Source organism: Bactrocera tryoni, chromosome 1 (assembly GCF_016617805.1).
Source record: "Bactrocera tryoni isolate S06 chromosome 1, CSIRO_BtryS06_freeze2, whole genome shotgun sequence".
In the NCBI taxonomy this organism is placed as follows: Eukaryota; Metazoa; Arthropoda; class Insecta; order Diptera; family Tephritidae; genus Bactrocera; species Bactrocera tryoni.
Genome location: NC_052499.1, coordinates 76,804,479 through 76,832,293, shown reverse-complemented (window position 1 = coordinate 76,832,293; position 27,815 = coordinate 76,804,479). Strand labels below are relative to the sequence as shown.

Sequence of the window (27,815 nt, the reverse complement as noted above, 5' to 3'; positions counted from 1 at the left end):
TTTGGCTTTAAATTTTCACCTACCTTCAATATTTACCTTGAAAATTTTCACAACGAAGTCTCTGTTGTTTACAAACAACCCCGAAAGTATGGTGAAAATTGCCAAAACTTTGCATAATTGGCCAACAGGGGAAATCTTAATGAAATCCAAATGGTCCAAGTGAGGCAAATAAAATAGAAAGAGCGAGTGAAGAGTAAAATGGAAGCATGCACATAAAAGAAAGACGACTTTGGCAACAATTATTATTTCGAAGATATCTTTTTTCTTGCTGGACCACACTTTGGCTAAGAGAAATTGGAGTAGAGTTGTGGTGAAGAAGGATGCTTACCGCTTACCGCTGGAAAAGATAGATGCTTGCCACTGCAGTGTTGAATTTTTATTTAAATACTTTTTGTTGGTTTTGGCTTTACTTAAATTAAAGTTTGCTTTAGACGGGCGGTAGTTAAATGCTTCGGTGCGCTTACGTCGGTTTTTAATTGGTGCGTTAATTAAGTGTGTACATACGAGTATGTATGTATATATATGGTGTGTAGTAGTTACTAAAAATAAAAAGTTTGCGGTTTTTTGGGTTCTCACTGCTTTTAAATACAAAATTAAATATCCTTTCCTGCCCACGCGACTCCAAGGAAATCCATTTTATACTATAAAGCATAAATTTTTGGTGTTGTTGCTAAAAGCTTCAAATAAACATTGTGCAGACTCACACCTATTGAAAAGAACTTTATGCGCTGTACATTGTTGTAAAGCGAAACATATTTACAACCTAAATTATAACAAAGTAAATCTAACCAATTTACCACGGGCAATGACGCCATAAAGCAATGCGATTACTCTGCAGCCATTGCCGAAAGGGAAAATGTGATTGCCCCGAGGCTGCCAAGAATGGCATTCGCCGTATCCCTTTCGTTAAGGAAGCATCCTTTGTGTACTCACACACACAATACGCTGACGGCCTGCTTGTCCGTCACACATTTAAGGCGCATATAAAGCGTGAAAGAAAGTAATTTGCTCTTGCACAACATAAAATAAACTTTTGTCCCCATCGTTTTTAAATGAATTTATGGCAACACTTTCAATTTGACACAAAACGTTGGGTGTCTTGCGCGCCGCCGTTTGCTGCAGCATCTTCTTGTTTCTGCAAATTACTTGGCCGCGCAGATATCTATATACCCCACACTACATTACACACAAACACTTTTCCATCACTCTATGTAACTGTACTGTGTGTGGTTGTTGGCTGTGGGCGCTTCGCCCGTTTTGATGTTTCAGTTTGGTGTGGCATATATGGAGTAGTTTGCGGCATGCAATGCAGAAACCTTATTAAACGCCTCATAAATTTTTATAGGGTGTACATGCAATAATTTGCCAACTTTCTTCATCCTAATACATAAATATATAAACTTGGGTATACGTGTGTGTGCTTTTAGGTAAGTGTGTGTGCATATGTGTGGGTTTACTTCGGGTCTGTCACGCATTCTCGCGCTTTGATGTATCTGCTTAGGTTATTAAGCGATGCTTTTGTGTGGTTGGAGGTAATTTTCTTTAATCTGGATTTTTTTACTTTTTGATGGCATAGCCTGTGCTATAGAGTAGAAGAGATTTATCACATGCTGAAAAACAAATCAGCATCATTAACTCTTGGAATTTAGACTTCGGTCACACCTCTGAAGCGGTCTTTATTAAAGAAGGCTTCGGCAAAGTAATAGCTAATAATAATATTTTAAGAAACCAAGTTTCTAACTTTAATTTAGGAGTTAAATGTTGGCAGGACAGAAGAATGGAGTTCGCTAACTCTAATCGCTTGCACTTTTAGTTTCTGGAAAATAGCTGTATCCAAAGAATGACTTGAGTTGTCCTCAAAGTTCAATTCTTAATTATCCATTAACTTGAACGAATATAGTGAGATGTTCAGAAGACTTAGGCTGCTTCCGACAATTTAATGACTTCGTGTGACAGACCCGAACTAAAACGGCTGGGATACCGGGCTTCACATTATTATCATTGAAAAAACACTTACTTTTAAAGAAAAACGTTCCTGCTTCTGGCAACTCGCCAAATTAAAGTTATCAGAAGTTAAATTTGTATCGGTTTAGAAAAGTCTAGAATTTAATTTTGAATTAGTCCATCATATTTTAACAACTATTTGAGGAAAGGAAATCAAGGAATTTTCTTAGAGAATTAGACCCAAATCATGGTGAAAACAAGATGTAATATCATAAAATTGCTTTTTTTCTTTGGATGTTGCCAACCGAACTTAAAACACGATGCATCTAGGCCTTTATAAGACTCCCAGTGATATAGTATATATGTATATATCTCATAACAGGAGTCCTTGATAACATTTTAAAAAGAGATCAATAAATGATGTCAATAGTTAATGTTAATTTGTTTTCACAATATGTGTTTCAAAAGATTAAAATATTATGACCCAACTAATCCTGACCTTTGCAATAAATTAGACAAATCTACGAAGAAACATCAAGTGATTCATATGGAAGCGCGTAAACTTGTTGCAGACCAATAGATAATATTTCTTAAAACTTTTAACTAAGTTACTTTTTCATAAGATTTTACCGTTCTGAGATCAGCTAAACAGATTGTATATGTACTTAAAGCCGCTCTAGGTATATTGAATTGCTAAGTACTAATTGTTTATATCCAGAGGTCGGGGTTGATTGAATAAAAATTAAGAATATTTGGAGTAGAGACTTGCTTAAGATGATATTGTTGGTTTGACAGGGCCTTTGCTTGCATTTTTATAGAACATTAGAAACAAAGAGAAAGCGTGCTGACTTAAAAAAACCTGACATGCTTAGTTCAGAGTAATTCATTGAATATTCCGCATTTTGTTGAATTTAAGTCGAAATACAGTTTTAAGCAGACAAAATTAACGGTGTCTTTGGGACATAACAAGTTACGTTTACACCAAATTTCATGAAAAAAATCTTTCGTTCAAGTTAAAAATAAATATACTGGGTTATTTGAATTTATCACTTAAATTTTGAGGTTATGTGAATAAAATTTATATAAAAAAGTTGTAGATCTTCTTGTTACCTAATATCGTCATATGGATTTTTTCTATATGACTCGTAGTTTTGCCCAAAATAGTCATAACTAGTTTTTAACCCTTAAAAATAGCCATGGCATTCTTCCTTTTCCCTAATTCAGATCGCCAGTAAATTTATATATTTATATTTTATACTATTGCAACACTATTGTACTTCAGTTTTGTTTACCTTATGTTTGCACGTATAACCTAAAATTAAGTGAGATAGGATGGCGAGACGAGTTGAAGTCCGTCTGACTATCTATCTGTTCGTTCGTCCGCCCGTCAATGCAAAATCAAAAAATTTGGTAAATAGTCGCTAGAGACCCCAAGTAATTAATAAGCCTTATATACGTGAAGGTTGCAAAGTTCTTTATCTGTTTATTTTGGTTTTTTATCTTTTGTTTCCGATGGGTTTCATTCTGCTATGAATTAATTGCTTACTTTTTTTTTCATTTTCGAAGGCCTTTGCACTATAGACCAGAGCTTATATATTGAAAAACATCTCCCTGGACGAATTTTTAAAAATTCGAACTATTTTCATAGTTATAGGCAGTTTAGTGTCGTGGCAACTACGGCGACGAAATTTATGCGCGTTTCTCTCGAAACTGCTTTTTTCGATACTGTTGTCACGGTTTATCAAGTTCTAATCGGTAGGGTTACTTGAAATCTGTCACGAATATTTCCTAAGTATCTTGCTATCATATTATTAAAGAGAAAATTGAAAATTTCTAATACGTAATGTTAAAAATGTTTAAAACAATCGACAAAGTACAAAATATAGTAGAAAAATCGACCCTTACTTTTCATTACCCGCCATTTATGAAAAATAAAGCTTTAAGTCAAATTTACTTCATTATAAACATGAGAAGTATTTTTACATTTTCTGCAAGACAATCTCTATGTTATTCTCAAATTTACAGCCTCTTTCATTAAATATTCAAACAAACTGATTTTCACTACTCAGTTCCAGAAATTTAAATTCTTTACATTTTATTTGCGCCACTTCTTGAATTTCGCTCGCAAAATATGCCGCAAGAAATGTCCGACACTTCAAAGAAAAAAACTGGGAAAGAGAAAGCTAATATTAATAGACAGAATTCGACACGGTCGTTCAACGAATTGTCGACTGTTTTTTTGTAATTTTTGTTGTACGTTTTTTGTGTGTTGCCTTTTTTCTTGCTACCCAATGTGGTCAGTCATTTATATTACACGCCGCCGGCATTATGTCTACATGCAACATGCCTCAAAGATGTCACTTTTGCATGTCTTTTACTCGCACGCCTAACCTACTTGCCTTGGCTGAAGTAAAATACATCACTGTGTGTTTGTATGTGTATGTGCTTGTGCGTGAGCACATAATTTCGAACATCCGTTCCGTTTCCGCTCCCCACGACACTTGACAAATTTGCATGTGGTTTTGTATTATTGCACAGCATCAAACAGAAATCTTTTTATCTCCCAGCAATGGCAAAGGCTCAGACACGCTCTGCCATTTGGTCGTCTCAAAAGAAAAAAAACGGTAATATTAAGGAATAGAATAAAAGAAATAACACGAGGATAAAATGGGCGAATATGCAAAAGGAAACTCGCAAATAAGATTACACATTGAAACTAATGGCGGGCTTGTTGCAAAAAATATCAGGCGTGTGTGTGTCGCATTTAGGCATATTCTCGGTCCCTTTTAACATTTTTGGGCGCAGCCTTCGCCTTTGCCTACAAGGAATAGAACGTGTTATGTCCCAATGCTGTCCAAATAAATTATGCAAATTTTCGTTTGTTTCGGCCACATGAAGACAGTCTTTTGCGCTTCAAGTTGAATAAGCGCCAGGACAAAACAGTTTAGGGGCTTGTCGAGCGATAAGCGGAAGGGGCGCAGTAACATTGCCTCCCTGGTCAATTGTCCAAGGCTTGTCGACTATTTTCGGCAAATATTCACAGTTTAAAGTTCATTTGGCATGTGTTGTTGCTTCATTTCCCAAACCGTTGTTGATTTTACGTCGATATTGACTTTAGTGACCTTAAGTGCCGCTCAAGGAAATATTAGCATTTTCGACAAATTAGCAAATAATTTCAACAAGCAGTCAGTGTTCTATTTTAGAAATAAAAAAGGGTTTTCCGCTTTAATATATTTGACAGCTGTTTGAAAAAATGTATGTTGTTGAAGTATTCTCGTTATTTATGGAGCATTTTTGTTCCATACTAAATAATTTCGAGATATTATTATTAGGTTGTGGAGTGGTATTATTGCATTAATCTCTTTTTATTAAGAAACTTTTCACATAGCGAAAATAAATAAACTCTCTGAGCCTCTCTCAGAGCTAGTGGAAGTGGATCACGGACTAAAATCTACTATTATGCCTCCAAACTTACATTACAAATTTTACGAATACTTTTTATGGACACATCTCAGTGAAATTTAAAAGTGAACACTGCTTTTGCGTTTTTATACTCTCGCAACAAAGTTGCTAAGGAGAGTATTATATCTAGTTTTGTTCACATAACGGTTGTTTGTAAGTGTAAAGTGATCAGGGTGACGAGTAGAGCTGAAATCCGGATGTCTGTCTGTCCGTCCGTCCGTCCGTACAAGCTGTAACTTGAGTAAAAATTGAGATATCATGATCAAACTTCGCACACGTATTTCTTGGCTCCATAAGAAGGTTAAGCTCGAAGATGGGCAAAATCGGCCCACTGCCACGCCCACAAAATGGCAAAAGCCGAAAACATATAAAGTGTCATAACTAAGCCATAAATAAAGCTATTAAAGTGAAATTTGACTTTGAATTTTTGGAAAAATGGGCGTGGCCCCGCCCCCTACTAAGTTTTTTGTACATATCTCGGAAACTACTATAGCTATGTCAACCAAACTCTATAGAATCGTTTCCTTCAGGCATTTCCATATACAGTGCAAAAATGGAAGATATCGGATAATAACCACGCCCACCTCCCATACAAAGGTTATGTTGAAAATCACTAAAAGTGCGTTAACCGACTAACAAAAAACGTCAGAAACACTAAATTTTACGGAAGGAATTGCAGAAGGAAGCTGCACCCAGGCCTTTTTAAAAATTGAAAATGCGCGTGGCCTCGCCCACTTATGGACCAAAAACCATATCTCAGGAACTACTCAACCGATTTCAATGAAATTCGGTATATAATATTTTCTTAACACCCTGATGACAGGTACGAAATATAGGTGAAATCGGTTCACAACCACGCCTTCTTCCAACATAGCGCTATTTTGAATTCCATCTGATGCCTTCTCTGTATAATATATACATTAGGAACCAATGATGATAGCGGAATAAAACTTTACACAAATACGGTATTTGAAAAATATGTAATTGACGGATAATGAAATCTCGATATGATATAATGATATATGTTATTTTTTTAGATTCTTAGTTGATCATGAAAAGTTGTTCTTTTCAGTCTGCGCCTGCTGCTACTAGTCTCTCCCAGTTGTCGGGCTTCAACGTTTACGTGATTTTGTAACCGTGTAGCATGTTTTGATGCCGTTTCGTGAATGACTTTTCAAACCATTTTTATGCGGGGAGATCGCGATATAGATCTGAATGTCGTATGTACCGCGGGGCCTTGCAATTTTTCGCAGAACTTTCTTTTGGAATCTTTGCACCGCTTCGATGTATAACTGCCCCGTTATTGAATTACCGCATCCCCGTGGTTGAATTCCACATGTCCAAATAAGTTTGAAAGTTTGATTGTAGACTAGGATTTTATTTGATGTTGTTAAGGGCGATTTCTTGTCGATCAACCAGTTTATTTTATGGTATTTTGGTTTTAGTTCTGAAACTTTTTTTTGTATATGCTCCTTCCAATTCAACTTTGCACTCAACGTCATACCATTTGGTGGTGGAGTACGGGATTACTTTATTTCCAATATGTAAAGGGATGTACGTAGAACTTTTGTTAGTGAAGTTTGTATGGATGGACTTCAACTCGGTTAAAGTATTGTACCATTTCTGTGTTCATTCTATAATTTGATTTAGTGAAGATTGCATTTCCTAGAAAATGATGAAGATTTCAACTTAACACTGGAACCCTGTTCTTAAAGTTGGGGTAAAGTGCTATTTGGGAGTTATAAAATTCTTATTAAGTCACACTTATTGATTGGAAACTAATAAAAATCATACATATCGGCAAACTTAATAAGGCTATTAGCAAAAAAATAATACAATGAAAACATTTAGGAAGAGCAACGTTCGGATATTATCGAACATTCTATACTCTCCCATTTTTCTTGAATCATTGTCAGGCAATTTTTTCATATTTTGAATATTGATGTTAGAATAAAGCTTTAGTGTATTCACTATCATACATTCTCTAAATTTTGCTAAAATAACTTATTGACTTTCTTCGATCAATATGGTTAATACTGAGTATTTCATCCATTTTTGGAATCAGAACTTATGTATTATAACCAGAGAATAACGCTCTTTCAATTTCATTAAATTAATTCACATGTTGACTAGAAGTTTGAAATTCTTATATTTGGTGTGGGGCATAGAAAACGTATTGACTCGATTTAAACATTCTCTAGAAAAGAGTACAGTAAGAATTCCTCTATATTCGAATAATGTATAATTTTATTCTGCTATAAGCGCTAAATTCTACATATTTGGTATCTGGAGTCTTGAATAGTTTTGGTCAGATTTCGACTATTTTCGGACATGACATTATTTTTGTTGTTTTTTTAATAAATTCAGTGAAGTATTGATATTAAATAAAAGTTTTTGATTTATGGGAAGTAGTCATGGTTGTTGTCCAATTTTGGCAATTCTTGCAATGTAACATGAGTACATCAAGACACACAAATTTGAATGAAATTGAACAAGTAGTTCCTGAGACATATGATTTCCTCTAAGATGAGCGCTGTCACTCTCATTGTCCAATTTTAGTACCGGCTCCTATGAAGCTCTTGCAGATCCTATTATACTCTGTAGCAAGATCTTTGAAAGTATAAACCGTAACTAGTCTTCTCTTCTCTTTCAGGTTTTCGTTTTCTTACATTATAGTAATTGACACCTTGAAATTGCGAAGAATACTTACACCATCCTCTAGTAACCTCCAGAACACTTAAATTCACAGTAGCTGGTCACGCAGCTGTGTCCAAAAGTGTTCTTGGCGTCCACTGCTACCTTTGAAATGAACGCACAGCGGCATAAACGCACACACAAACATGAATGCATGCACACACCACAAGCTTCAAGGCAGCAAGGCGTCAAAGTAGAAAAGGCAAAGAAAAACTCTGACAAAAAAATAGGAAATAAGTTGAAACGAAAATAATAAAATAAGCGAAATGCATGGGAAAGTGTTAAAATAAGAGCAGAGCGCAGAATTACATGTGAGGTCAGCTGGTTAAGAATGTGCAAATGAAATGTCATTTGTCAACTGTCAAAATAAAGGCAAGCAGCAGCAAACGCAAGTCGCTGAGGAAGGTGGGGTGGTTGGCGCTACAAGCGCTTAGGGGCCAAGCGACTCTTAAGGGAACGACTCAAGTGGAATAATAATTTCAGCATTCATAAGATGATGTTGTACTGACACACTTTGCCACGAATGTGGGCATTTGTGTGTGTGAGTGTGTATATTATATAATTTTGCTATTACAATAACAAATTCGTATAGAAACTTAGTAGCTGCCATGCATGTATACTCAAAATGTTATAACTCGCCAAGCAGCACTGATATAACAAAATTATTCAACGTGTGTGTGTGTTGGTTCCATACATAGTATGGATATATGTAGTAGTAGTGGTAGTTTCTAAAACAAATGAATACGTCGAGTCTGGCATTTCATCTTGCTGATGATTTGCGAAATAAGTAGCTGATGATTGTTTGCCTCAGCCACATCTTCTTCGCTGCTTCTTCCTCGCTTTAGTGTCTTCGACCCTCACACAAATCTTTACTGCATCTTTTTCTTACAGTTATGCTTCACTCTACCCTTCTGTGCTGGGCTTTGACTTATGCTTTCTTCTGTCTTGAGTTACACCCACACTTAAGTGGCTCAAAATATTACAACTTTCCTATCATTTCGCGGCAAGTTGTATACTCCTTCGTGCGCCCCCCTTACCGTTACACATTTGGCAAACTGCTTTAATTTTCCATGTGACGTCAAAAATTATTTTACCACTCAAACCAACGGTAATAAATCAACGCCAACTTTGAAAGCGTAAAACAAAAGTGAAATCGTTATAACATAAAGCGCGCACACACACACACATATACTCCAACACACTCATACGTAGATAGATGTGTAGTTGCAAGCATTGCTTTGTATGTGTGTATGTGTCGGACTTTGTGTGCGCGCGCTTATATTCGCTTTGGGAGTAAAACATGGCATTGAAGCGGTTGGAGCGCCGTTGATCCCTTTGCTGGCGCAAGCAACTGTGACTTTGCCGCGATAAAGGCACGCACCATCTTCCATGCACCATTATACATATGTTGATATGTATGTGACTTGTATGCCATATACATATAGTATGTATGTGTTATATGTACATTTTAGTCGCTCGCTACTATTTTATAGCGCTCATCATTAGACTTGATGTTGTTAAATCACAAAAAGATTGTCTCTTAAGTTGGATAAAAGCAATGAATGACTGCTTCTCTGTAAGCTTGAGAGTGTTGGATTGTCGTGTGTGTGTGTGCATGTATTTTGAGGCATTATAGATTAGACTGCGGCAAAATTACAGCGAAAATATTGGCTTTTCCGCTCTTTGACCCGGTTTTTTGGTGGTTAAGTTTTTAATATTTTATATAAGTGTATAATTAATTCACTCAAAATGTAATGGTACACAAATTTTTTAACAATGTAGTTCCTTTCTCTAACCCTGATTATTAACCGTTATCGCAGGATTTTCATTATAGTTTAGTAAATAATCCTCCAAGATTGCGACTAATAAAGTGATAATCTTGTTCTCATTTCTATTTTTACGATTTACTCAAAATGTTTTACCCATGTAACAAACGGTCGTAATGTCCGATAGTTAGGATAAAATCTTAATGGATTTTTTTTATATTTTGTTGGCCCGAATAATCGTTAAAATATGAGAAAAATTATTACACGAAAGTGAGCGAACATGCCAAACAATAATATTCACTTTTAAATATCATTCTATATGAATTTGTGTGACATGATATCCGGTATTCACTCACTTTAATGACAATATAGAGTAGATCGTGCCACGCTCATAGTCACCTAACTCGTCCTCACATACTCTAACCTTATGGTTGAATACGGGGTTTATATCATTTTGGATAAGAAATCAATATTATTTGGTATATTACATATTTAGTATTAATATATGAGAGTTGAGAGGTTTCTACGCCAGTAAAGAAGAAGAAGATATGAGAGGTGCCCATTTTGAAGAGATATTTAGAGCCAGTAATGCGGTACGCTTCCTCTGAGCAAAGACTAAATACTTTAAAATGGTTATGAAACTTATAAAATGTCCTATGCAGCCCATCTCCTATAAAAAAGGACGATATTCTCTTTTCAAAGATTGACTCGTATAGAAAACAAGGCCGAAAATAATAAATTAAAATCATACTGATCAGTCCTTCAGTGTCTCAGTGTCTGAAACTTTAGCACGCACTTTTCTCTTAAAGAATCTGCTCAGTTGTCAGAACCACAGATATCGAATTACTGTAGCATATAGCTGCAATACAAACTGAGTAGTCGAAACAAGTGCTTGTGTGGAAAGCTTTTACATTTGACGAGATATCTGTACTAAATTTGAGTTATTGTCTAAGACAATGGTGTAGTCTCTGAAGTAGTTGTGCAAATCGGATCATACACACAGATTGTTTAAAATAAAGTTCTGTAAGGAATATTTTCTCTTATTATTCAGAACAACATAAGTTAAAATTTTTTAATTATTGTTGAAAATACGTAAATGTTTTCTGTTTGTACTTTTGCATTCCAGATTCCTGAGACCAAGCGTTCAGTATTGGATAATATTCAACCGAACAGACCATTTCCAGCATGCAGTGAAGAAAATATAGCAGCCGTAGCTGAGATTGTACATGAAAATCGTGGAGCATCGATTCGGCGCCTTTCGCAGCAAATCGGACTGACGTATAGAACGACTAGGCGCATTTTACGTCGAGATCTTAAATTAAAAACGTTTAAATGCAGCTTGTGCAACAATTGAAACGCTTGATATTCCCAAGCGACATCGCTTCGCTCTATGAGCCCTTGAAAAGTTCAAAGAACATCCAATGTTTTCGATCCAAAGTTTGTTCAGCGATGAGGCCATTATCTAGCTCAATGGGTATGTAAACAAGGAAAATTTCCACATTTGGGACGAAAAAAAAGATGAAGAGATTCAAAAGCTTCCATTCCCTCCAGAAAAACAACAATTTGGTGTGACCCGATGATTTCACAGGCCCAAAAATCTTCAAAAATGCTACCGCTGTGAACTTAACCGTCAATGGTGATCGTTATAGCACAAAGATAACCAACTATTTAATGCCTGAAATTGACGGCGCCACTTCCCACACAACGCATCAATCACTAGATTTATTGAGAGTACACTTCGACAAGCAGATAATTTCACGTTTTGAGCCGGTCGATTGGTCACCAATATCGTGTGATATCACATTTTCCTGTGGGAGATTTTTAAAATCTAAAGTCTCTGTGCACAATCCTTCCATACTCGCCTTGGAGAGAAACATCACACGTTTCATCGAAAAATGGGCTTAGCGGATGGACCATCTGAAACATAGCCGCGGCAACATTTGAAAGAGATAAGCTTCAAAAAGTAAATGCCGAAGAATGCTATTTCAAGTGATAGTAAATAGTCCCTATTAAGTTTAAAGTAAAAGGGTTCCCGAACCAGGTGGTTTCCTATCCAAAATTGTACATTTTGATAAGTAAAATCTGAAAAAAAGGAATCTAAAAAGTTACAAAATTTTAACAGTTATAAACAAAGTTCATTTGAAGACGTCCCTCATAAGAAGCACTGACCACTATTACTTTGACATTTGTTGGATTAATAGAGATTACAGAATAATCAAAGGTGAAATAATTTACAAATCAATAAATTTTCAAACGAATAATATATCGAGAAACATTTTGTAGTATTTATCTCTATTGGCAATGCAAAAATATTATTTTTCACTATATTGATGTTAGCAAATTTGACCATAATTCCTTTTTTATTATTATCGCCATATTTTATCTATTAATTTTTTGTATTCTTAAATTTTTCCTTAAGCAATGTACCTTCATTTTGCCACAGACTGCATTCTTAATCACACTAACCTAGTTTAACCATAATTTCTATGAATTGACCCTTACACAAAGGCTATTCAATACACATGCAGCTGTTTGAGCTCTAAACTCTTCAAGTTATTTGCGCGTGAGTTAATTCACCTGTATCGATTCGCTTTCATCTGTTTGATTAACTGATTCGCATTTAAATCACATTAGTGGCGTATATTAAATTAAAAACGCCATGGACGACTGAGTGCGCTGAAATGTGCAATTAATGAGCTTAGAGCGCTGCATTCTTCACTCTTGATAAAATTAATTAATTATATACGCTGTAATGAACACGAAACCACACACATACAAACACTGGAAAAGTGTGTGTGTCCAGGCGTGTACAAGGTGGAGTAGTGTCATTTAGTGGCAATTGAGGAGAGTCACTAGTGCGCAACCAGTGGCAGTGGGAACTTAATTTCAATTGCGTTTTTTGCAAAACTGAAATTTACTTTCGAGCCACCCTCTATTAAGTTTGACTAACTTTTACCGAGAAATTTTAAGGCATTTTGGATTTGGGCACATTTAGACTAAAAATGTTTATCTACATCTTTATTTTCACATAGTCATATGCAACTAATTAGCAAATGTTTACACTACACTGACTAAAGACAAGCGCCCAGCAGCTTATATAATTATATATATTTATATGTGAGCAAATACATATGTTATATAAGTAAATATATACATAAGAGTAAAAGCGAAGTCTCGCAAATAAAGGAAAACTTAATCTCTAAAGTGTCTGTTCAATTCACCAACTTGAAGTTTAAGGCAAATCAAGAGTGGAAGAACGTAAGAGAGAGGAACGGAAAAGCAAATCCTTTCATCCTCCACAAAAGTTCTCTCTCACTTTTCGCCTTAATTATGCCATAAGCATATTTTAATCGCATTCAATTAAGTTCGCTTTTTATTGTTTTCATTGTTTTAATTAGCAGCACGAGGCAACTACTCGCCCACACACAGCCGCAAGCGCTATTTTATAAGTGTATGTGTGTGTGTGTATTTGCCCGCATGTTTGCCTCATCATCACAATTTGCCATCATTAAATGCACATATTCGTTCTTCTACTCAGTTAATCTCGCTCGTTGACTCACCCTCTCACTCACTCGCTTTTGCGTTTATCACATATGTTGGGTCATGTGTTTGCTTGTGTGTCAATTTAAACTTAATATTTCCGTGAAAATTGGAGTCCGCCACGAATGCTCATTGTAAGTGTGCTTTTGTGGTCTCTGACGGATATTATTAGATTAGTAGTTAGGTAAATTACTTCATATATTATATAATACAATAGTTTTATATATGTATGTATTTATTTTCTTTGATCTAACATGATGTTTTAGAAGGGAGACAATCTTGGTTTTGTAAAGCAGGTCTTTTTAAATCTTTTTTGGAGCCCTAACAAGATAATATAATAACACCTTAAAGTGATCCTGAAATTCATCATATAGTGTCGACGTTAAAATCCCTACATATTTTTGTTAGTAAGATAACTAGTTTCTCAATATTACGATATATGTATATATATAAAAGTTTGGCATGATGATAGTTATTGGTCTTTACGATGGCTTTAGATTGTCTATGAATTGCGGTTTCCAAACCACCACTTACCGGTATATTGTTGAGCGTAAATTGTAGGTCGGCGCGTGGTCTCGAGGGTGGTGTACTGCAGTTGGCGCGCAAGATGTCGCCTGGTTCATAACGCGCGTGTTCGGTAAAGAGTTGCGGACGCTTCTCGGGAAATTCTACAAATAAACGAACAAAGGAAATTTTAATAAAATTACTGAATGACAAATATCGACGGATATCGAAATAATAATAACGACATTCCCTTATCCGCTGTAAGGGCATCCAAATGTCATAATATATAATTTCGTTTGCTGAATTGAATGGCTGTAGTTTCGGCCTTAAATTATTGTTATTATTGGATACATGCCGCTAATCTGAACTTACCCTAATGGGTACGCAAACGATATTGATATCATAAGTCTTAACAACAGAGCAGATAAACCTTTTCCAGCCTCGCAAAAGAGCGAAGAGAGGTTGGCCCTGTGGTCAACGAGAACAAGACAAAATAACTGGAAGCCACATACAAAGATTCCTCGCAACTTGAATGAGATCTTAGGAACTGTATTATGTCACTACTACTACATTTATACTACACAATTGAAAAAGTTAAGGATTTTGCATGTATATCTCGGAGCCAGCATAGTTTCCACTAAATAATTTGAGCTTGGAGATCAAGCGCAGACCTCTCTCTCGGCGAACAAAAATTACGCTCCATAAGTTTCTCAATATTCCGATACTATTACTCGTATATGGCGTAGAAACATGGGCGATAACGCACTGAGATGAGTAGGTACTTAGGGCATTCGAGAGAACTGTTCTTCGCAAGATCTTTGGAGCCATGCGCGTGAGCTATGAATCTTGAAGATGTGGAAAGCATGAAGAGTATAAGCTGTACGGGGACGTGGATATACTTAGTTAAGCGCATAAAAATTCAATGAATGCGCTGGTTAAGTCATGTCGTTCGCTTGGAAGATGAGGCTCCAATGAAAGGCTCTTCCACTCGACGACGAATAATGTCATGAAAAAATGAAAACATTCCATAATAAGTGCGCTTAATGTATTTGGTTTCCAATAAATTCGCGGATACCTTGAAAATTTGCAGTAGTGTGGAGTCTATGCAATGACGAAACTAGTATTTTAGTGCCACAGAGGATTCTGTAAATATTGTGTAGACATCGAAATTTGCTTCAGGCGAGTCGTCCAACCATCTCTGTTAATGTCGAAAACATAGAGAAAACAGAGGTCCTCAGCACCTCTTATCGATCCCTTCAACACATTTTGGTTAATGTTATCTGCATGAAACATGTCAATGTTAGATTCGTTCTGAAAGGCCTGAATGAGGTGTCACATTCGAGCATGATTGTAAACTGACCTTTTGGCCAAGCACGAAACGAGTCTCATCACTCAGTCACCGCCGTATTCGCCAGCTTTAGTTCCCTGAATTTTTTTTTGTTTTCAAAACTTAAATATTCGCTTCAGACAATGCACCATGAGTCCAGCGTAGACTTACAACAAGTGTATTGGAAATTAAATAAATCGTTGTCATTCTTTGTATTTATTCAAAAAGAGTATACTATATTTGGAAGCCGAGATGTGTATTAAAATGCACAAAAATTTCTTTGTTTTGTCAGTCCGGGTAGAATTTGAAGGTATATTCCAGGGTCAGCAGACATAATCCGTTGTTAATATTGGCCATGAGTCAACAAACTTTATAGGCTGCTTATTGTCAGAGTGAAGGAAGAAGGTTGAGCGCTTAAATAACACTTGGAGGATAGGTTGAAAATTGGAGATTTGAGAATCTGCGAGAGTTTAGTAGAGAATAATAGCGGTAAAAGCTGAAGGGACTTACGTTCAGAAAGTATTTTTTAATATTATTTTTTAATTTTTTCTTTATCGCTATTTTATCTTTACAATTAAGTTGGGATTCGTAAGCTGACATCTTCAAAGCCGTGTATCGAAATCTATTGACCGTATGATTCTGGAAATTTGTCATCGAAGCACTCCAAAGGCCTTCACATCTAAAATTAGTTCATATTTAAATTTCTTGTCGCCCATTTTTCCGAGATAAAATGAAAAATATTTAAATGTTGAAGGCAGCTATCAATAAAGATGATACTCACAAATGTACTTCTGTTCAACTAAGTTCATAAATTCAATTGCATCGCAATATCCATACGACAGTTTGTGTAATAAATAAGAATGAAGAATCTGTGAAATAAATATTTCTAGATTCACACGCACATCTACACTCGCACACATACATATAATATATGTATATAAGCAAGGGCAGCATACGTGTATACTCGTACGTTTTAAGTATTCTTTAGGTGTTTAACCATGAATATTTACCTTTCGTACGCATACATACATATTACTTACTTACATACCTATGTATATGATAAATATTATACATATATACATATAATACTTCCATTTATGATACTATATATGTATCTGACATCTTTGGTATATTTGTGTACCGCACAGTGCCAGCTTCAAGTAGTTACTTGCTGTCATGTCAAATGAATGTAAATGAAACAAAAATATTTGTTAACTAAACACACAAATAAATACAACCAATCACACACATACATACACATATATTCAAATACCGTACAGCTGTGTCTCGGATATTGGAAATGCTTCTTTGTTTGCTTAATTGTTTGGCTTGTCAAGCCGGCGTTGAAGTGTGAATATTTGCAAAGCACACACAAACACACATACGTTACATACACGCAAATATCAATATGCCGTTATTTATAGTCCATGTTTGTAGTATTTGCCGACTTTGTCTGTTTGGTTGAAATGTGTGAAGATGCAGCAACGAAAAATAATTATTGCTTCGTTGGAATGAAAGTGAGGCATAGTAAACGAAATTAATGGAAATGCGAGAATAGAAGCAAAAATTAAAGTTGTGGGCATTATGAAGCAACAAATATACTCGTATGGAAATACATGCATTAGATGACTAATTGAGTTCATGCTCTTCTGTTGTGCTCTGTCATTCGCACGCGCTACTGAGTGCGCGTAAATGTATGTACATTAGGGTGATTCAAAAATTTTTATTTTTTTTTTCAATTGGTACTCGCAAAAATAGGTTCCTAGACACCTCTGAAGAAAGCCTCTCCAAATATGAGTTTTTAATTGTAACAGGGAAGGTCCTCCGCCTAACGGTTTTCTATTTTTCTTATTATCAGATAGAAAATTTATATCTCGCTTCCAACTACTTGAAAAATATCTTGTTAATTAGGTTTTGTAGGAAATTGAATGCTCTAAAATATGGTCTCTTATGATTTTTCGTAAACCAACCGTTTAAAAGATATTAACGGTTGGGGAATTTGACAATTTTTGGAAAAATTCTTTATTTCTTATTAATTTTGTAATTCAATGAAAAAAATTATTATCAAGTCGCATCCGCAGCATCAAAGCGAAGTTCTTCAACATATCGCTAATTTGCGCCCACGCCCCGACAGAGGAGAAGAACGATATGACCAAAGATGCCTTTCAAGAGCGCTTGGAGTGCACCTATCAGAGCTGCCCCCGCCTCGATATCAAAATCGCGCTTGGCGACTTAACGCCAGTATGGGCAAAGAAGGTATCATTGGCACTACTGTCGGTAAATTCAGCCTTCACTACGAAACATCCGCAAATGGATCGAGGGTGATCGACTTCGCCGGGGCCCGAAATGCGGTTATCTCTAGTACTAAATTCCAGCATAACAAAATTCATCACGCCACCTGACTCTCTCCGGATCGAAAAACCACCAACCATATCGATCATGTTGTGATAGACGGAAGATAGGTATCCAGTGTTTTAGATGTGCGTGCACTCCGAGGTCCTAACATCGATTCGGACCACTACCTTGTTGCAGCCAAGATTCGCATCCGCCTCTGAGCTGAGAAGCTGCAATCATAGCAGACAGCCGAACGATTTACTACTCGGCTTGCACTCCTGCTCTCTGAGAGCACTCGTCAACAACTCGGTATAAGGGAACTGTGGAACGGCATTTCAAATTCCTTACGTACAGCTGCAACCGAAGCGATTGGTTTTCGGAAAGTGCAAAAGAACAGCTGGTACGACGAGGAGTGCCGTGTCGCAGCGGAGAGAAAACAGGCTGCTTACCTCGCAACGTTATGATCGACCACTACACCTGCGGGATGGGATAAATACCGAGAGTTGAAGAGGGAAGCGAGACGCATTTGCAGACAAAAAAGAAAGAGGCCGAAATGCGTGAGTACGAAGAGCTTGATAAGCTGGCCGACAGGGGCAATGCTCGAAAATTCTACGAAAAATTGCGGTGGCTTACAGATAGCTTCAATACCGGAGCATACTCTTGTAGAATACCCAAAGGTGATCTAGTCACCGATGCCCAGAGCATATGGAGGGAACACTTCTCCAGTCTGCTGAATGGCAGTGAATGCCCAACGCCAGGAGAAGGCGAACCCGATTCCCCAATCGATGACGATGGAGCAGACATTCCACTACCCGACCATGAAGAAGTTCGAATAGCAATTGCTCGCCTCAAGAACAACAAAGCGGCAGGGGCCGACGGATTTCCGGCCGAGCTATTCAAACACGGCGGCGAAGAACTGATATGGAGCATGCATCAGCTTCTTTGTAAAATATGGTCGGATGAAAGCATGCCCAACGATTGGAATTTAAGTGTACTCTGGCCAATCCATAAAAAGGAGACCCCACAATCTGCGCCAACTACCGTGGGATTAGCCTCCTCAACATCGCATATAAGGTTCTATCGAGCGTATTGTGTGAAAGATTAAAGCCCACCGTCAACAAACTGATTGGACCTTATCAGTGTGGCTTTAGACCTGGAAAATCAACAACCGACCAGATATTCACCATGCGCCAAATCTTGAAAAGACCCGTGAAAGGAGAATCGACACACACCCCCACTTCGTCGATTTGAAAGCTGCTTTCGACAGCACGAAAAGGAGCTGCCTTTATGCCGCGATGTCTGAATTTGGTATCCCCGCAAAACTAATACGGCTGTGTAAGCTGACGTTGAGCAACACCAAAAGCTCCGTCAGAATCGGGAAGGACCCCTCCGAGCCGTTCGATACCAAGCAAGGTTTCAGACAAAGCGATTCCCTATCGTGCGACTTTTCAACCTGCTTTTGGAGAAAATAGTTCGAGCCGCAGAACTAAATAGAGAAGGTACCATCTTCTATAAGAGTGTACAGCTGCTGGCGTATGCCGATGATATTGATATCATTGGCCTTAACACCCGCGCCGTTAGTTCTGCTTTCTCCAGGCTGGACAAGGAAGCAAAAGAAATAGGTCTGATAGTGAACGAGGGCAAGACGAAATATCTCCTTTCATCAAACAAACAGTCGTCGCGCTTGGCACTCACGTCACTGTTGACAGCCATAACTTTGAAGTTGTAGATAATTTCGTCTATCTTGGAACCAGCGTAAACACCACCAACAATGTTAGCCTAGAAATCCACGCAGAATAACTCTTGCCAGCAGGTGTTACTTCGGACTGAGTAGGCAATTGAGAAACAAAGTCTTCTCTCGACAAACAAAAACCAAACTCTATAAGTCACTCATAATTCCCGTCCTGCTATATGGTGCAGAGTCTTGGACGATGTAAACAACGGATGAGTCGACGTACCGCATTCGATAGAACGATGACGAAATTGACATAGTTCAGCGAATTAAAAGACAGCGGCTACGCTGGCTAGGTCATGTTGCCCGAAAGGACGAAAACACGCCAGCTATGCAAGTATTCGACGCAGTACCGCAGGACGCAGTGGAAGACCAAGTGGAGAAGGACCTGGCTTCGCTTGAAATATCCAATTGGCGCCACGTAGGGAAAAGAGGAAACGACGGGCGCGCTGTTGTTAACTCGGCTATAATCGCGTAAGCGGTGTCTACGACAATTAAGAAGAAGAAGAAGATAGGTGTTGTTTTTTAATTTCGGAAACCCTTATTGCCTTTGGAAATATTGATAACACAACTCTTTTCTTTTAGTCATAGTACATATGTTGTTAATATGTATAATATGTACGCGTCACCTCTCTTTTTAGTGAAACTTTAAGAATACTGGGTGGACTCCATTTCCTCCAAATTTTTTCTTATTAATATTTAAGTTTATCATTTTTCTCAAAAACTTGAAGTTTCTTAAAACTGTATTAAATTCCAACTCGCCTTATACATTTTCAACACATCAAGAAAGATGCTTTGCGATTCCCTTTAGTTGACAATGGACGGCAGAATACTAAACAAACACGAGAAAGGGAAATGCATAACAATTATGGCACTTGAACTGGGGCGCTGTACATCACATTTCGGATGGCATGCAACGCTGATACCGCCGCAAAGCAGTGACAGCGCAGACAACGAACGCTTTAGCGAGCAACGTTCAACACAAACACCGACGCATTCGCGACAACAACGCAGCAATCAAGCAGGCGGACAGACAGTCAGACAACCAGATAGATGGATAGACAGCGTGTCTCATATATAGACAATATAACCGTTAGAGAGCGGCAGTTGACATGCTTAAGTGGCATACAACACTCTTCGCAGCTGCCAACATAACCGCCATCAGCCACCAGCCACCACTCATCAACCATAGCCGCGATTGTCATTGGCGCAGTGAATGTGTGATTGCATGTATAGATGTGTGTAAGACGCTTGTGTGCTTACATGTATGTATGTATGTGTGTGCGTGTTTGAATGAGCGAGCAGAGGGCGCCATCATCGTCATCGTTATCATCGTTAGCGGCGTACGTTGACGCACTTCAACACTCCACAATTGTTAGATAAAAACAGAAACAAGAAAAACATAAAAACCTAAACAAAAGCAACAACAACAACAACAACTACGAAATATGAAGGGGAAACAAAACAAGCGCAAATACTTGCTTGTACTTTTGATCTTGTTTGGTTGCCATTATATTTGCCATGCTGTGTTGTTGTTGCGTTTGTGGTTGTTGCATTCGCATTCACATTCATTTGCGCGCATTTGTGTTGTCTTTTGTGTTTTTGTTGCTACACATAGTCACAGTGCCGCGCGCTAGTATGTTACGTAGTCATTGCGAGCCCGTGTGAACAAAAATGTCAGCACTGAAAAGCAACAACGCCAACAACAACAACACCGGTAACAAAAGAAGTCGAGTATAAATAAAAGCAGAAAGCAGCTAGCGTTGCAGCGAGTGGCACACAAAACCGACTGTGACATGAAGTATGTAGAGCGAAGTAAAATGAAATGAAGTGGCTCGACGTGGCGGATGAGTGACATTTGCATTCTGAATTAGTACATAACAGTACATGTTGTCGGTAAGCGTGCTCATGCTTGCTAACAACACACAAACGCACACAGCGCTTATATATACACATATATATATATGTAATGTGTAATGGCAAAGCTAATGAAGAAATGAAAATATTGCGACAAACATGACTTCGGGTAAATGCCAGTGGCTGACTTCATAAATTGCTTTGGTATGGTTTGAAGTGGAGTTTCGGAAAATTCCTTAAGTCAAAACAATGTCGAAGTATATAAACATATATCTTTTTTATCTCTTTTCGAAAGAAGTTTCTTTGCCCTCTGCTTCAAAATCTGACATAATTTCAATGAATTTATTTTATGGAGATTGTTGGATCGACTTATTTTTAAATAATTGTGTTAAATATTTTGGCGAAAATCTAAAACCGCTTTCTAATCACTTATTTTAGCATCCAATAAACCATCAGAGAGTAGAGATGGCAACAAATATTACATATTCTGACTTCTTTAAGAAATCTCAAATCTTGACTTGATAATATTGGGTAGTCGTTTCATATTTCTAGTCAAGCTTCAGCAATTTTTTTTAATATTCATAATGAACTTTAATGAAACTAATATATACCATTCTGGTCACCACTTTTTGCTATTTTTCCGCTAGAGACATTAAAAGTAGTGTACAAGTTTCTCGGCGGAAAACTGCGGCGGAAAACTGCGGGCTTCTCTTGAAGCCAACTTTCCTCCATCAAATGACCGAAACAAATGGTAGTCCTACGGTGCAAAGTCAGTGCTATATGGTGGATGCATCAAAACTTTTCAGCCAAGCTCTCCCAGTTTTTGTCGAGTAATCAAAGATGTGTGTGGCCTGGCGTTGTCCTGATGGAAGTCGAAGCAGTTTCTTTTGATTTGTTCTGGACGTCTTTTTTTGGATTGCTTGCTTCAATCTCATTAGTGGTTGACAGTAAAATGTAGAATCAATCGTTCGACCAGGCTGAAGCAGCTCATAGTTGATAATTCCTCTCCAATCTCATCAAGCACTCAGCATAACCTTTCGAGGCGTCAATCTTGACCTTGCGATCATTTGTTGAGCTTCACAGACAATTCATGTAGTACCCAAACATCGAGCTTATTTTTCTAGCCAGTCTTTTTTAAATGGTTCAAAACTGTTTGATGGTGAACATTATGTTCCATAGCGATATCTTGGCTGCTTATGTGACGGTCTGTGTCAATATTTTCCATAATTTCATCGGCTTTTTCAACGATAAGTCAACCAGAGCGATGTGCAGCTTTCATATCTACATTTCCAGAATGGAAGCGAGCAAACCATTGTTGTGCTACACGAACTGATACCGCATCGCCTCCGCAAACTTTAAAATTTAAAATATAGCGAACCATATTATTTTCACTCATTTTTGAAGAGCTGTAACTTTTTTTAAACTTCCCCCAATTCAATTTCTAATTGGTGAAATGAAGCTAAAGGTCTCTCCTTTTCAACACTATATGGTATGACTTAATATGATTGGTAGCACTGGAGATATACGACTGCAACGACATCTATTGGCAAAATACGATAAGACTTTTTCTACTACGCAATATTTTATTAGCCCACAATATTCTCCATTCCACAAACAAATTATAGCTACAACTGGACACTTAATATTTTATTTCCATACTAATTGAAGAAGCACCGGTGCGTATGAGTAACATATTCTTGGAGGTTTCTTATTACCTACTTATTAAGCATACATACATATGTATATCTTAAGTAACCGTAAATATTTCCGCGCTCAAGCTGAATACTGAGCTGAAACGCAAAAGACGAAACACACACATAGATACACTTACAAATAGAAAAACATCTACACCCACAAATACACAGAAAAACTGCCTGCATCTTTAAGCACTTTACTGTCTAACTGTCTGTCCGTCTGTCTGTCTACCTGACCGCCCGGCTGTTTGTTCCTTTGTGTGATGGAGAGTGTGCGAAAATAAAAGCCTGCAAGGCAATAAACTTTGTGCAGCCATGCAGTAAGTTAGTTGCCCCCGAACGCTCAGAGCACTTTGCATTTGGCCGCCACCAATGTTCGCTTTGTTGGTCGCTTTCTTAAGGCGCATTTTTTCGTCTGCATTGCTGATGGATGTACTCTGTGTTGCACACACAGACACCGGCTTCTAAAGTCTGCACCAGCATTACAGGTGGCGCTTTGACGTTGTTTTAGCAGAACTTAAACATTTTTTGCTGCTTTATTACCTACACTGTTTGCTGTATGTTTTTTTACTCATCTTCTTCTTTTCTTTGCTGCTTTTTCTTTCCGTTTGTGGCTGCATGCAGCGGTAGATGAGCGTTTTTACATCCTTCAAGCCGCTTTTAGAGGGAGTAGCCTTTTTCTTCAACTGCAACTTGTCGCTTTGCGGTCTTTGTGTGTGCGTGTGTCAGTCTCTAAAGTATGCCAGTGTAAATATCTGCTAGCGTGTACTTTACTCATATTATCAGCTTTGTCATTACAAATATAACTGGGCGTTTGAGCGACAAAGCTGCAAAAACTTGCCGATGGAAGGGAGCAGGCATTTGAGTGACTAGAGCTGGAATTGCAAAAGCTTAAATTTCATTAAAAATTACATAATTTTATCGCTTTTCAACAAAAACATTAAAGTTATTCCAACATAAATAAAATATTATCAAAACTAAAAGTCTCTAAGCATATTCTCCTCAAATTTCCTACCAAAAATAGAGCTAAACTTTTATTAATTTTTCATGAAATGAAAACTACCTTAACGTTCACCATAGTCTTAAATTGATCCTACACCGTAACACCTTCCAAAAATTTCCGGTGTTTCCTTGAATTTCGCAATTATTGCACAACTCATTATCTCTGCAACTTTATCTTCAGTTATTTACTTACGACGCTTAAAAGCGAATTGAATTTTTCAATTATGAATGCACATAATTAGCCAAAAGTTTTTCGCAAAACGCCAAACTTTTGACAGTTGAGCGTTAAAATGTGGTCGCAGCCGAAATAGTAAGTCCAAGGAGCCAAATATCAACTGGAATGAGAGCAAAGTGAAGGAGAATAGTGAACTTACCCACAACTTGTACTTGCGCATAGGCGGTGGCGGTGGAGAAGAGTGGTGCATCGGCCGTGACTTCGCAGGAAAAGTTGCCGGATAAAGTGAATTTCACGTCGCGTATAACAACTTGTGTGGCATTGGAGATAACTTCCTGCAATGGATAAGGAAAACAATAAATTGAAATTAGTAGATCACCTTGACGGTATTTAAACGATAAATAAGCTGTTGAATGAAAACGTGTGGTACTGAATAATCATTTGATATGAAAACTTGTGAGGAAGAAAATGTTGCTTACAATTAGGCAAACTTAGCGAAGTCGCACACCTTTGTAGTGTGAGATCGTTGGATTATCGAAAGGTTTGAAGGGAATATTTTTTTTTATTTTAAGGCACACATTGCTCAAAAATGTTGATTAGAATTTAAGTAAACCCATTTGCTAATATTAAAGCATCAGTTAAGGTTTTAATTTTTATTATGACCAATAATTTATACAACTAACTAAAAGAGAATGCATTTTTGTAGATATATTAAAGAAAGGTATTATTTCAGTTGAAATAAAAATAAACTTTTGGAATAATCACTTACAGAAAAAGTTAGTAAAGGCACACCCCCTCTTATCGGCAACAATATAATTCAGTCTACTTCATGTTCGTTGATCAGAAAGTGAATTGGAAATTGTTGTGATGGCTAACTGACTGAACAAGGTCGAAAACCGCATGAAAAGTAAAAGAGCTCATAACCATAAAATGGTCAATAAATATTTCTACAATATCAGACTATATGAATTTAGAATATCCTGTAATAACTTAGAGTAAAAATTGCTCTTTCACAGATTGAAAAAGTAAAACTCACAAACTGGTTTAAAATTTGATATAAATTTGGTTCCCTAAATTTCCTGTATTAGGTTTTTTCAACGCTTTACCTTCAATGTATAGTAAAAAACGCTCAAAAACATAGTCTACATTTAGGCGGGCTTAGCCAAGTCACCTACCATTTCTTAATACTTATTGCAATAATATTCATACTTACATCCACTTTAATGCCCGGGTATTGGAAGTGTTTAACATTTGGAAATTCACCCGGCGTGTAACGGTAGAACTCATAATTGCCACGATAGTATTTGATCGAATAAAGTGGCGCACCTTCTAGCGAATACTGACAGCGCAAAATGACCGACTGACCACGACGCACCGCTGGTGGCTCAATATATAAGCTGACGTTGCTGAGAGCGGCCTGAGCGTAATCTGCAAAAAGAGTAGGACCAAGGAAAAGCGAATATTATATTGAGAGTAAGTATAAATAGAATAAATGTAATAATTTCAGAGAGAATATATTTCATGGAATCTAAAACAAATTTCGTTACTTATTTTCATTACATTTAAATAATTTTTTTTTAATTTATTTTTAAAGTTTGTTTAACTGGAACCCAATACTGAGTTGCTTAGACATTGTTGTAACATGTAGCCTACATTTGGGCGTTAAAAAAAACATTGATTCGATTTCTGTGTTGGTAAATATTGAATTTGTTAAAGCTGCACATAAAGCATCGCTAAAGCTGCGCGCCAATTTTACATGCAAACGCGTAAATTAAAAAAAAAATCTGATATTGAAAATCCAACGGTATTAAGCTAAAAGTTAGCTCGCATGCCAAACGCAATTTCGAGATTTATTTGAACGCCCACCGGATATCAAATTCGGTTATATGCATACGCTTTTTACATTGTGTCACAAAAAAAAGAAAATTACTCAGACCCACACATACAAACAACTATATAGAAATGTATGTGCCATACAGTCATCGATCAGCCATCAGTTTTGCTTTAAGCCAATACCAACGAAGTGTCGAGATTGCCAGCACCGCCAAAAAGCGCCAAAAACACATTGTCCCATCTGTAGTATGTTCGACTTTATATATATTTCCCACTCTTCTATTTTCACCAACACACTTTTCCTATTATATTTTATCACTATTGGAACGCAGCTCTGTCAGCCAGCCGTTGCGGCGCGCCTTCCTCGTGTACGGACGTGTTTTAAAGCGAAACACATAAATCAATTAAAACTAAAATGTCACACCATTTTGAAAGTTTTCCGGTCCCTGATTTTCAGCCAATTTCAACGCGCCTGTGTGTGCACGTTTTTGGAGTCTGAGTCCGACGCGTTTGCATTTGCCTAAAGGTCGTTTGTTGTGCTTAGTGCCACTTCGCCTAGCGCGCCGAGTATCCATAACAAGTCGTGTTGTGTTGTTCAGCGCCAAAGAAAAATGATAAAAAATGGAAATATTGGTGAAATTTTAAATCGCCTTTCCGCTGCCATCACTTTTTTCAAATTATTTTGGTTTGCTTTTGGCTTTGTCAGGCGCACAACAAAATCAGCAAACGGAACTAAAACAAACTTTAAGCCTCGACTGTTGAACAGTTTTATCGTATATATATATATGTATATATGACGCCTAAAAATGGTGTTGTGTTTTGCGTCCGACAATTCAGATTCTGGTTAGTCAGTATTTCTGTGTATGTATTTGTGTGAAAGCTCATACATTCATTCATTTGTACTTTCGGTGTTGTCTAATGGCCTGTGCGGCTGCCGGGTTATGTGTGGTAAATGACAAATAGCTTGTCAATAGCGTATTTCCTGCTGAAATTTTGTGGCGTTCTTGTTATGGAGAAATATAGGTAACGCATTTTAAAGGCAGAACAGCCTTTATTTGCTTTAAAGTGCTTTAAAATTTTTTATAAAACTATGGAGCAGAAAAAATCATAAAAAATTTTGATATAGTTAAGCGAATAAGGAACCAGCGACTATGCTAGCTTTGTCATGTCGTCCGAATGAAAACACTCCAGCTCTGTATGTACTCAATGCAGTACCTGCTGGGGAAAGCAGAAGAATAAAAAGACTTCAACTCCATTGGAGAGATCAGGTGGAGAAGGACCTGGCTGCAGGTGGAATTCCAAAGAGCGCCAAGCAGCAAAAAACTGCGCGACGTGAATCAGTTATAACTCTGCGAGACTTGCCTCCTTAAGCTCGCCTTTTCCGGATTGGTAACGTAGCGAACACTTTTCGCTCAAGAAGATGTTTTCGGGAACTGGCGGTGACTGACCCTGAACTGGAGGGTGGAGAATAACAGGTGAGCTCTACAGACTTGAGGAATTAATAAAAATCTAAGAGTCTGGGTCTATACTCATAACTATAAAATCGCCTTCTGAATATCTACTACAGACTTGTCCTCAATTCCGTGTTCTGTTTGGCCAACATTGTCAGTATCGACTCCGTGGATGTAACAGCAACCCTATCTCCAACAAAGTTATGGGTTTTCAGGAGTCTATAGACCTTCTCGTCGAGCACGAAGCAACGTCTGGAGTTATCACATACCCAGCTTCTGTAGACCCTCCATCATGGAGCGGATGGACAATGTCTTCCATGTAGTTAATGGCCAACCGGAATACTTTTCTTTCGAAGTGAGCCATGTCGTTTTCAAACACCGACCTATTCGAGGTCCATTAAGTCAATAAATAGGCGGGTTGTCTTCGCATATGACCTCATTTTCTCCTCAACCTCGGCACTGGTGATTTTATTCCCTGAAAATGCTTCGCTCTTTTTAAG

The 27,815-nt window shown here is 37.5% G+C and overlaps 1 protein-coding gene across 1 annotated transcript in view; it reads right to left on the bottom strand.

Annotated features, from left to right (window-relative positions):
* LOC120779132 overlaps positions 1-27,815 on the bottom strand; it is a 201,335-nt gene that overhangs the window by 40,352 nt on the left and 133,168 nt on the right. The window contains exons 3-5 of the mRNA XM_040111339.1: positions 25,245-25,459; positions 24,231-24,366; positions 13,941-14,074 (exon numbers count right to left, since the gene is read on the bottom strand). Coding sequence (XP_039967273.1) covers positions 13,941-14,074; positions 24,231-24,366; positions 25,245-25,459 — 485 coding nt within the window. The remainder of the gene's footprint in view (positions 1-13,940; positions 14,075-24,230; positions 24,367-25,244; positions 25,460-27,815) is intronic.